Raw genomic sequence first — 12,470 nt, 5'->3', positions numbered from 1 at the left:
GAAAGAGTGAGAGAGGTGTGTTTTCTTATATTTTTCGGTTGAAAACCCCATATAAAAATCAAATCAAATGCACCACCTTATGCAACAACCGATTACGCTAAAATATTCGGAGATCGATTTTCTCAATCAACGACAAAATTCTGTGGGGTGCCGTAGAATTCTAAAACATTTTGTATCCTGGCCTGATCATGTTTGAGGTTTACATTTTTTTGCAAATCCGGATAATAACACCTGGTTTACAGTTTGTGTTTAAGTGACGGCCTACTTTTCCATACAAACTACATTTCCATACAAATGAAAAGATTGCTTTATTGAACATTATGCAACCCAAATGAGTTGCATAATATCCATTATAGCACTCATTTGGGTGCTATAATGGAAAACCAACATCCAACATGTTTTTTTTTCATCCAACAGTAGTTACATGATAACATTTTACTGAATTAGCTTGGGTGAGTGTTCAAATCATGTATTCTATGCGTCGCGTAACAAGTGAAATAGTTTGATGGACATAACATCAAAATTCTCCAAAGGCAGGATAATCTTACTCTTTATGGTTTGCTGGGCTATGCGATATAGCATGGTAACGAGGAATATGAATGTTTTCTGCAAACATGATTTTTCAGCAAAAATTACCATGTGAAGTAAATCAGATTGGACCGTTTTGGTCCAAATCTATCATATTCACTCGGCAAGCCTCGATGGATAAATGTACAACTCGTGCTGAAAAAAAATCTTTTTGCAACTAGTTGCACAAACTACTATTAATTGAGAACCAGACGCTCAAAAGTAATCAATTATTTAAATTTCAGTTTTATATCTTCCGATGTTAAATGCGAGCATTATGTGTATAGATTTACTTATAGTTATTTCCTCCTGAAATGAGCAAGAGCGATCAAAATGCATACAAATTACTTTCATAGATTAAATAATGAAGTCATTTTTAGTCGGGTGGCTCATTACTCCAAACTAATAGGATACAGATACTTAAATCTGAGTAACAGTATCGGAGAAAACAGCTTATTAATGGAAACCGTATACAATCGTGGAAATAATACTGACATCACTTGAACTTTTTCCTTGCCTCTTATGGATGAAAAATGTCGAGCTGGAACCGCTTTTGACAGTTCGATTGGAAACAAGATAGCGTTTTCGCCGATCTTTTATTCTAGTATTTCTACTTCAGACTTTTGTTTGGACATCAATAACAATAATTTGATCAGTTCAATCAAAGGTAATTGCCTATTTCCGGGGATTAGGGGATTAGGAAGCTAGTCACCCTCAGCATGGTCTTACTTGAGCCGCGCATCTTACCGCTAGACTAAGGAAGGCCCCTACTTCAGCTTCAAAAGCATTATAAAACCGAAATCGTTACTTGGGTAGACTTTTATTCTTTCTGCATTCCATTAAATGAAAACATCAAATTGGAGCATCCTTAGTAGCACATTTTGAACAGATTTGGTTACAGCAACTTAAATCTCGCTTAACTTTTCAAAAGGATCTAAGTAACAATTTTTTCATGAATTAATTTGAATAGCGCAATCAACAGAAAAACATGAAAGCTTTTGATTGCAGTACTCAAATTAATTCATGAAAAAAATGTTACTTAGGTCCTTTTGAAAAGTTAAGCGAGAAATGTAACCGAATTCGGTCTCATATAAGTAGCGGTAACTAACTTGCAACATGTGTGCTACTCGGGACGTGTGGTGGTATATACGACGTCGACGTAAAATGTCCCGATTACTCACATTTTGCGCCTAATGGGCTATCAAAACGATCAAAAAGTATTCTGAGGACATTGATGATGTTAAATTAAATAAAACTCGACAACTGTAGTCCTATGTTAAAAAATTATGTTGATACTTCAATAACATTCAGTGATCATACATTGTAAAATACTGCGGTAATGAACAAGCTTGTAAAATACAATATCATTTAAGAATGCAAAAAAGCCAAAATGTAGTTATGACTGAACTATTTGTTTTTTAACCGTTTGTAGACTCCATGGAGTAGCAAAGGTGTTTTGTGTCATATTTCAGATTGCCCTACACATACAATAATTTATGTCATAAAGATCTTAAAGAAAACTGATTCTTTTTGTTAACATGCTTGTCATTATGTCTGCAATACGATAAAATACATAAACATAATAATATACTAATAAACGTAATATGAATTGATCTTGATGATATTTTAAATCGAAATGAGTTCAAACTGTGCTACACAGCTAATAGTTTTTAAAATTCAACGACGTGTGAAAATGCAGCTGATCCCATCAATCGAATTAAGATTCGATATTCACTTAAATTTGACTAAACTTTACAAGCTAGGACAGTTTGAATTTATTTAGAATTTGAAGAACTGCAAAATCGATTGAATTTTATTTTTATTTCCATACTCCAAAAATGTGCATTAAAAAACATTTAAAATCACAACATATTTTTATCTGTGTAGTTTGTAAAATCCAAGCTCATCCAATTGACAATCGAATGCTTATTTGTTTGTATTCTAAATTGTTTATATATGTTCATGTCGCTAAATTTCCAATACTTTTTGCTGTGCATCATAGTTTGATCCATTTTGAAATCAGTCAAAATTAGTAAGTATCTTTTTGGTACAGAATAACCCAACTTTCAGAAACACAGGAAGCGATAAGGTTCATTTAAACATTTCATTTCAATCATAGATGTGAATTTGTTTTCCTAAACAGATATGACTTTGAAAAAGTACCACGCGTACCAAAAGTGTCATTTACAGTTACATAAAAAAAAACAGAAAACCGAAATTCTCAGTTCCAGAATTACGAGGTGAAAAGTTAGAATGAGACGAAAGATAGGAAAAATAACAATAACAAATAAAAATAAAGATAAATAAAATGAAATAACAAATAACATAAAATAACGAAAGATAGGAAATCATAACACAGGAGTAAATTCAGTATATCAGACAAAAGCCATTTTTATCTTGAATCGATTGACCTAATCGTAGAATCGAAAAATAATTTATTAAAGAGTAAATTGTAATTTTTATGCAAGGAGTAAACTGATCATGAGTTGAACTAAATTATATCGTGGTTTGAACTTGTTATTGACGCCAAATATTGTCCGTATTACAAGCGCCCGGCGGAAATAATTTGTTTACATTTTGAATATAAAAAAAACAATTTTCATATCGATAATTAGGACGATTCTCACACATTTCGAGTTACTAATCCAATGCAAGATGATGTACAGGTAACCAAATTTGCTTCCTTATTGATTTTTACAATATTTCATGCATGAACTCAGTTATATAATTATTAGGTTTTTTCAAAGAGATTAATCATAATAGAGTAATTCTAAGATGCTTTCAGGTTTGCTGCAATAAAATGTTTCTATGCATAATTATAATAATTATAACCAACGACACGCCAAGCGCCTACATTTTGGTTCAAAACATGGTTGGATAGCCTACACTCACCATATTCCACCACCACACCGCTCGCGTTCAGTTCTCTTCCGTTCACTTCAACGCGAATTGAGTAGGTAGGAATAAACAAAGCTGGTCGACCGTCGTACGGCTCAAGGCAGCACATGTGACTGCCTCATGAGCAGTGTCTCATGATATGTCGCATGTGAAACGGTAGCATGATGCACATTCTTCGTAGAATGCGATGCGTAAATCAATCGCATAGCACTCAGAATGTCATGTACGTGAGATGCGACAGAGAGAATTACAGAGAGACCGCAAAAATCTCATCTCACCTACACGAACTAACTGTGATCGTGCAACAAATTTTGATGTGGCTCACGATGCACAATGTGCGCTCTGGAAGTCTGGCTGTAGCACTCCAAGTTCAGTCGGGAATAAACGGGACAAGTGTGAGCGCGCTTTTATCATCAGTTGGGGATGTAGCTCAGTGGTAGAGCGCTCGCTTCGCATGTGAGAGGCCCCGGGTTCAATCCCCGGCATCTCCAATGGGAATTATTTTGCTAATGCCAAGCACCAGCTGCGAGAATTGTGAAATTAAAACAGACTTTATCAACATCATTGATTTATTTTTTTTACCGGCACAGAAATTGATTTTGATAGTTGAGTGCAATCATCAACGTCAAGATTCAAGAGTCATCCAGCTTAGCACAATGTCGCTAACGCTACAACTTCGAATAATCCCATATACCTACCTTCTCTTGTATATATTGCCATCGATCCCATTGCCTATCACCCGATAATGGTACCAGGCAGAGTCAATAGTGGCAGCGGTGCTATCCCTAGATAGAGAATACATTTTATTAAATTTATGGACATTCATTACTGAACATTCTGTTCGGTTTGCTGCCGGTGCTGTTCGTTCGCCAAGAACCGACCGACCTCAGTTCCCAGCGCGTGGCGCCACAATGTCTGCCAGGAATTTAACCCCATTCTTGCAAGCGAGCTCGCTCCTGCCCGTGCTATATAGCCCAACTGGCAAATGCGGGCACGATAGGCGCTACAATATATCAGATCATTGTGAACCCTACTGAACCAGATTCGGTTTTGTGTATTTTGTCAGCTTTGTCATTAGGTTTCGGTCGCAGAAATGAAGCGCTGGCTGTGATGTGAGTTTTTTAGGGCGATTTATTAAATTCCCCATCTGGATTGGACTTCGTTTTTGTTCCTAGCTCGCTCATTATTGGCAACATGCACCACAGTCCTATTTTATATGTCATATTAAAAGTTCGCACTGGCAAAATATCAAATTATACGTTAAATGTGGAAAGAGACCAAGTCAACCAGTCAGTGTTGAAATCCATTAGCGTTGAACAAACTATTTTATCGTTTTCTCTTGAAAACTTTGTTCATAAATATGATTTGCTTTGGTTTGGTTTGGTTTGGTTAAATTTGGTTTGCTGTTCTGATTCTTCATCTCATAGTTACCATATAGTTATGAGCTGCGTGAATCGGAAAGAATCGAAAAAATTGCCTAAGTATCTATTATTTTGTGGAAAATTTTACAATAGGGAAAAGACTTAGGTAGGTTTTATTCTGATATTGTCAATTGGAGTTTTTTGTTGGTCAAACTTTCTAAAACTCAGCAACAAGATGCTTTGACATTTGCTTTCAATCCAATATTAAAGTCTAGTTGATATGAGGACCTTCTTTCAAATATTGACGATTATTATTATGGAAATCAAGATTCTAACAAAACTGTCTCATGATCATAAAGTGGTTGTCGGAGAGGATCAATAGGCTGCGACTTAATTATGTAATTTTAATGGTTTAATTCATCGTTGAAATTGATTAACCTAAATACTGTACGCAGGCCTGCTTCTGATAGTGCTGCAGATATTAAGCTCAAAAACATGTTTCAATTAGGTAATGGAATCGTTACACGATTTCAACTACAAGCTAAAAACAACTTTCTCGGCAATGAGAGAAGAAAAATCCTCCACGTCGTCGTCAGCTTCCAAAAGTGTTTGCAAATATGCAAATGAAAACTAATGATTAGCGAAACTTTCTCCGCACACCTCAGCTTCGCACTCTCAACAATCTGGAACTCCCTAACTAAGTAGTACCTCTGCTGGCTGTTGCAGCCAGAACGGGCAAAGTTAATTATGAAATATTAGCACCGAGAGCTGAGAGTTGATTGCTCGCTTTGCGCCTTTCTGCCCGCCGACTAACGGCGGCGCGGTGCGATGCCGGAAAAAGCGAGAAGCCACGCCAGTTGAAACTTTCCAACTTAGATGATATGATAATTTATTACGGAAACTCCTTGTTTGTTACGGAGGCGACGCCTTTTTGCCATACGCCAAAAAGTAGTGTCGGCACGAGGTGTTTTCCTCACCTGCTGCCGTGCATGTGTTGACTGTGCGCTGATTTCGAGCCGGCTTGCTTGCCACTCGTGTAGAGGAGGTTCGTACCTCGATTGGAGAAAGTTATGCAATTACACACAATTTGCCAAGACGATGGGCAAAGTTTGACTAATAGTAAGAGGGAAATTTATAAATAGATTCAAATTGATACGGGGTATGAAGCTCGATGATTTGTGTTGAAACCCGTTTTCGCTATGATCACCAGGAATGGGTTGAATTCAAAGGGAAACGGAAACGTTGCTCACGTTTTCTCTTTAAATGCATTGAAGCAACGGATAACGAGGGGTTAATTGTCATTAACTGCTACGTAAATTATCAGATTATGAGAGGCATTCCTTAGAAATTGTTCCAAATCAAGAGTTTTTTTTTAATCTACTGAGGATTTTGTTTTAGACGCATTTTGAACAGGTGGGTGTCATTCATGTTTTGCGCAATGGGCTTGTTTTGCTGCCAACATTGCATGTATTGTCCCCACTGACATTTCTCGATTCCAATGAAAATAAAGTCAGCTGTTTTGTAATCTAAACTAAATACTACCATAAATTTTACTTTGTGATATTGGTTGGCTGCAAAAACATGGCATCGTGCCACCCACCTGATTTTGAACCAGCAAAGGAAAATCAGTTTGTTTTCACCAACAATTGTATGGAGGGTATCTGTTATCATTCATCATTTAAATTATTCAACCCTCGTCGTAAGAGTTTACACACTGACCTGAATTCTTGGAATGAACTCGTAGTTCACAAAAAGAGCAGTTGACAATCGACAATATTTTTTATCAAGTCAAACGAACGAGATGTTTGTATTTTTAGGCATTGTGTGTACAGGCGATGGTGATGTTTGTAGACGTGGCTTAGAATAATAAAATTGACTTTATTACAATCATATTTTTGAAATAACATTTTGGCTCTGGAGTTTAATCAAAGAGCGTGGGAAAAATACACGGAGGACAATTTTGAACGCGAAAATGTTTCGAAAACTGTTAAAGGATTTTAAGTAGACCGAGCTCCATTGTATTCAATGGTGATTGGAAGACCAAAGACACGAAGCAACTCACGAATAGGATCAGAAGCATCATCCGGGACTGGCCACCGCCCAACGGTCATGTGATACCTGCATGATTAAACTACGCCGCATGGCAGACCACGGACCATATGCTATTATTCAAAGGTTCAAATGTCATACATCAAATCGACTTCTTTTTCTTGCTGTTCGCTTCTTTTTTTTGCGGAGAGCCTACTCATTCGCTCAGATCTGATTTTGTACAAAGTACACAAACATTTCAAAAGGTATCAAACTCCATATATTTCCACAAAATATTAACGTCCTTTTCAATACCTGTACAGCGCACAGATTATAGTGATACGCATAAACAACCTCAAACATGCATCTAAGATTGATTTGTTGTGCATCCTTCTCCTAATTACACAATTTCCTACATGCATTTTACATGAATGTAAAATTATGATGCAGTTGACTACCTTCTCAAATGTTCGTCCAGATTCAATGGATTGTTTACATGACCATATGATCGGTCTTCTCTCTGTGTACATGAAAAGTGATGCCGTTTTAGCATCACATTATTATTTTAGCATTACATTACATTATCAACACTTGAATTATGAAAAAATAAATAACCTGCGTTGCTTATGAATGCTTGCGTTTTTACAGTTCTAGCTCACATCTAATATTTAGTGTCAACATATAGCATGAAAAGCATCATTTCCATAGATTATTGCTTGATGTTTACGTACATATTCGAGAAAACAAGCATAACATATAGAACAAATCAACACGCAACACTGAACGATGATTTTCGAGTATCTGCAAAGTATAAGAGAGTGTGAGAGTAAATCGACTGTTTCCCCTCCTGGAAAAATATTTTTTCAACTTTGCAATATTTTCTGCAAAAGGCAGTTTTTTCAAATAATATTACGAAATTCATCCAAATGAAGCATCCCACGGATGTATTGAAGTCACCACTATATGTTGATGTAGTTTTAAAACAAGAGTGCTTCCCCGATTCAGCTGGGGAATGCATTTTCTCCTCAGTGGGCGGATTTTTTTCCTGGGGGTGGTACAAGTACGTGGCTGTTTTCTTGTCAATGACTGGATTACGGTAATTTGGGCCTTAATCTAAGTTTAAAGACTGAGGTCAACTCTTTATATAACGTATATCAGATTGAAGTGTACTTCTTTGTAGTTTTCTTCCCGAGCCATTCTTTTCATTTCCGCTATGGCCACCCGTTATATGTTCGCTCCAAACCCAAACTTTTTATAAGAGGACCGGAGACTCATAGTGTTATATACCAATCAACTCAATTCGACGAATTGAGGTGATGTCTGTGTGTGTATGTGTGTATGTATGTGTGTGCGCAAAAAGTTTCGCCCATTTTTTTAGGCACCTACCCCCAACCGATTTGCTCGCAACAAGTTGCATTCGACGCAGAATCCAGTCTCATTGTTTTCTATTGATCGTCCAGATCGGACTATGGGATTAGAAGTTATGGCTGAAATACATTTTAATAACCAAAGATGGGCAAAAAAGTCTAGCTCCCTTTTTGACACGTATCCTTAACCGATTTATTCGCAACAGATTGCATTCGATGGGGAATTCCGCCTCATTGTTTCCTATTGGAAGTTGGCCAGATCGGATTATGGGATAAAAAGTTTTGGCCAGAATAAAAAAATACACACAAAATGGGGGAAGGTCATTTGGTCGTTTGGCCGAATGGGTCATTTAGCCGAAAGGGTCATTTAGCCGAAAGGGTCATTTGGCCGAAACGGTCATTTGACCGAAAGGGTCGTTCGAACGAATGGGTCATTTGGCCGAATAGGACATTTTGCCGAATTTTAGGCCGATCAAGCCATTAGGCCGAAACCCATCTGGCCGAAAGTCATCTGGCCGAAAGTCATTTGGTCGAAAGGTCGTTATGCCGAATGGGTCATTAGGCCGAATGGGTCATTTGGCCGAAAGGGTCATTTAGCCGAAATGGTCATTTGGCCGAAACGGTCATTTGGCCGAATAGGACATTTTGCCGAATAGGTCATTTCATTTAGAATAGTTGTTTGAAAAGTGAGAAGTTAGGAATGAGAAAAGAGACGTCTTACTACTCACTTTGAGCTCCTCTTTTTAAACAGTGCGAAGTGAGAAATGAGGAGTGAGAAGTGAGACGTCTCACATTTATCACTTCTTACTGTTAAAAAAGAGGCCAAATTACCCATTCGTCCAAACGACCCTTTCGGCCAAACGATCCTTTCGGCCAAACGACCCTTTCGGCCAAACGACACTATCGGCCAAATGACACTTTCGGCCAAATGACCCTTTCTGCCAAAAAAAACCCTTTCGGCCAAACAACCCTTTCAGCCAAACGACCTTTTCAGCCAAACGACTCTTTCGGCCAAATGGCCCTTTCGAACAAATCACCGTTTCGGCTAAATGACCCTTTCGGCCTAACGGCCCTTTCGGACAAATAACCCTTTCGGCCTAATGATCCTTTCGGCCAAATGACCCTTTCGTTCAAACGACCCTTTTGGCCAAACAAACCTTTCGGCCAAATGACCCTTTCGGCTGAATGATTTTCGGCCTTATGATCTGTTCGGCCAAATGGCTTTCGGCCGAATGGATTCCGGACAAATGACCCTTCCCCCACAAAATGCATTTCGAAAATTTATTTATTTTTCCAGCACTCATCCGATTTACTCGCATCAAGTTACCTTTAACGGCTATTCAAACTATAGGTGAGATCAAACGAAAGGTTCAACATACACGGCCGAAAAATATTTTCTTCTAATCTGTTTTAGACTCACTCGTTTGTGGGGCACTTATTCTTAACTTATTCACTCTCAACATGTTATGATTTTTCATTGTTTACTGTCGAAAACGAACTTGATCGAATTATGGGCTCTAAAGTTATGAGGAAAATCCAACTTTTTGTATGCAAAATACGCTACAAAAATTTGCTTATTTTAACAGCATTTGTCCATAACAGATTTATTGCAACAAGATTCATTCGATGGTACTGTTCCATTCAATTAGTTATAGAAACCATTATTTTAAACTTAAACGGTGTTCAAAAAAACTCACTCATTTTTCCAGCACGATCGAATGAAGATATTTATGATTAGACAGAATACATTGATCGCAGCATTTTTTTCTGCTGTTTCCTATCTCTCCATGAAAATTATAAAATGTGTGTCGGATCATCTTCAATGCACATGGAAATTCAGTGAGCCTTTTCTAATGACGTTTATTTATCTTAAATTCTAATGATATTATTCATTATTCTTGTCGATATATAATTCTGGCGACATAGTTAATACCTTGATATAATATTCAATTATTTTATCTATTTATTTGTTCTCTCCAAGTATAATCAGCCACCAAAAACCCATAATTCGGTACCGTCAACGGGGGGAGAGTCAGCGCTCTCACCGACAATATGGAAGTCGGATAACAAAATCGTTCAAAAAGGTCTTCTATAATTTAGTTGTCTTGCCTTCAGATACTTTAAATCTAGCATTCTATGTAGTTCTGTTGGTTGGATGATGGAATTTTTAAACCATTTGTGAAACTAATTTGACATAGATTGCTGTAACCAGGCTACTGACATCCTAACCTATCCTACATCTATTTACATATCACTATACGGAACCATGTATACGCTTTTGAGCTAATTTGTCCGTAGTTCAAAATATCGCCAAACGAATAAATTTCAACAATAATAAGCATGCGTAGATTAGAGGGAAAGTTATCAAGTAATATAATGTAATACTCTTTTACTATTATTCAATTATGGTAAAGAAACTCAAATAAAAATTTGAATATGTCATAGTTTGTCACAATTCCTTAATCAATACGTGTAAACATTGTTAGTTTTCTACAATGGAATGAAAGTAAAAATGATACTTATAGTCTGTTCAGATTACGAGCTTTATAGCTTGACATAATAATCAACTATGTACAATAAGATGTGTGAATTTTGACATCAAGATAATCCATATCAAGTGATAAAGCTCGTAGTCTGAATAGGCTTTCAGAAAGTGTTATATGCATTCTCAATATTTTGAAAGTTCTGTGGATTTTGTTCAGATTTTGGAACAAAATTTAAAATTATTTTACTACAGTCAACTGGGGAAGATGATCATTTTAAGAAAAAACATGCAAAAACAATGTGTGTTTACATTTTAAATCGAAACAAATATTTTCCAAACATGTACTGCTATACGTTGCAATAATCAACAACTTTAGTTTTCTGAAATGCATTCACATTTATTAAAATAAATTAAATTATCACACATTTTTTGAGTAATCTGGTTTGGGGTGAAGTTGATCAAGACAGCTCTACTTAAATCATTATGACCTAGTAGTCAAAATACACTAGGTTATTTGTATGAATGTTGAATTTACTACGTAAAGAAGTCTACGAAGTCAATATTTGAAACGAAAATAGCGTCATTTATGACTATCTATCTCTTTCTTCCACAAAATACATTTTCATGATTATAGTCGAAAAACTCGGATTTCTACCTAGCGGTAACATTACTTGAACGGAGAATATTGTTGTCTACCGTTTCATAAAAAAAATTGGCACCTTTGACTGACACATCAAATGATCATCTTCACCTCAATGATCATCTTCCCCCCAGTTGACGGTACTTTTAGTTGCTAATCTATCAAAAATGCATTTAGGCTTCTGATTGTTATTTTTTTCAATTTAACTGGATTTTTTTTATTATTTTGCAATGTAATTGTGATAGCATAATTCCATTGTTGAGAGAAGTTTGATAAGTTGAGTGAAACTGGCAACACTGGTGGTTCAATAATATTTGATTTAGTGATTTAGAGTGGCGATGGAGCCTAGGGTTAGTGAAAAGAAGTGAAACTAGATTGTAAATTAATGCATTATATTGAGTTTATAGTTTTTTAATAGATAATAAATTCCAGTTTTGAAGCTGTTTCTAATGGAAGACTACTGTCAAAAACGGTTTCAATCGAGCCAGGAAAATCCCATCACAACTAACAAATATTCTCAAGAACAAGTTTTAACATGCCCAAATTTTGGAAGTCTGTAAAGGATTCTTTCCAAATGGTTTGGTCTATTTTAATCGCAAACTTGTGCCCGACGTACCGTACATACATTTTAATCACTAAGCCTTCAATTGCTTTTTACGTATACTGTATCGACTTAATTCCTTAATGAACTTTTCTAGGCACATTTTATGATCGAGAAAGGCATCATCACCGCTAGGTGGATTTATCTGAGTTTTTCGTTTATTTACCATGTTGCCGATCTTGTTTACGATTGTATATAACTGTATATTTTTTTTCCTTTTCAGGTACGTGATTTCTGCAAATCAAATTCCGATAATGGGACCTAGTCTGTACTGGTAAGAAAAGCAAACATTCAAATTTATCAATTAAATAAATGATCAGGAATGTTTCAGTTAAGTCTTATTGTTAACTAGCGAAAGAAACCCAGCTTCGCCTGGTGTTGCAAATGTCACAATGAAATAATGGCAGCACCACTCTAGATCATTTCCCGTACGTTTGTTTTGTTTTCCTCAACATTTGACCCAAATTGGATTCTAATGATTTTTTACATTTCCCCATGAAATTCACCAACTTTTTGTATATAC

At 36.4% G+C, this 12,470-nt stretch overlaps 1 protein-coding gene and 1 non-coding gene across 2 annotated transcripts in view; both read left to right on the top strand.

Annotated features, from left to right (window-relative positions):
- LOC134202403 (uncharacterized) overlaps positions 1 to 12,208 on the top strand; it is a 190,515-nt gene extending 178,307 nt beyond the window's left edge. The window contains exon 3 of the mRNA XM_062677407.1: positions 12,171 to 12,208. Coding sequence (XP_062533391.1) covers positions 12,171 to 12,178 — 8 coding nt within the window. The 3' untranslated portion in view covers positions 12,179 to 12,208. The remainder of the gene's footprint in view (positions 1 to 12,170) is intronic.
- On the top strand, positions 3,885 to 3,956 carry Trnaa-cgc (transfer RNA alanine (anticodon CGC)). The gene has a single exon. It is a non-coding gene; the product is annotated as a tRNA-Ala (tRNA).
- Positions 12,209 to 12,470: the final 262 nt, after the last annotated feature.

This window comes from Armigeres subalbatus, unplaced genomic scaffold (genome assembly GCF_024139115.2).
Source record: "Armigeres subalbatus isolate Guangzhou_Male unplaced genomic scaffold, GZ_Asu_2 Contig1204, whole genome shotgun sequence".
NCBI classification, from domain to species: Eukaryota; Metazoa; Arthropoda; class Insecta; order Diptera; family Culicidae; genus Armigeres; species Armigeres subalbatus.
Note: the sequence above shows the minus strand (reverse complement) of the source record. Positions and strands in the feature narration are given on the sequence as shown.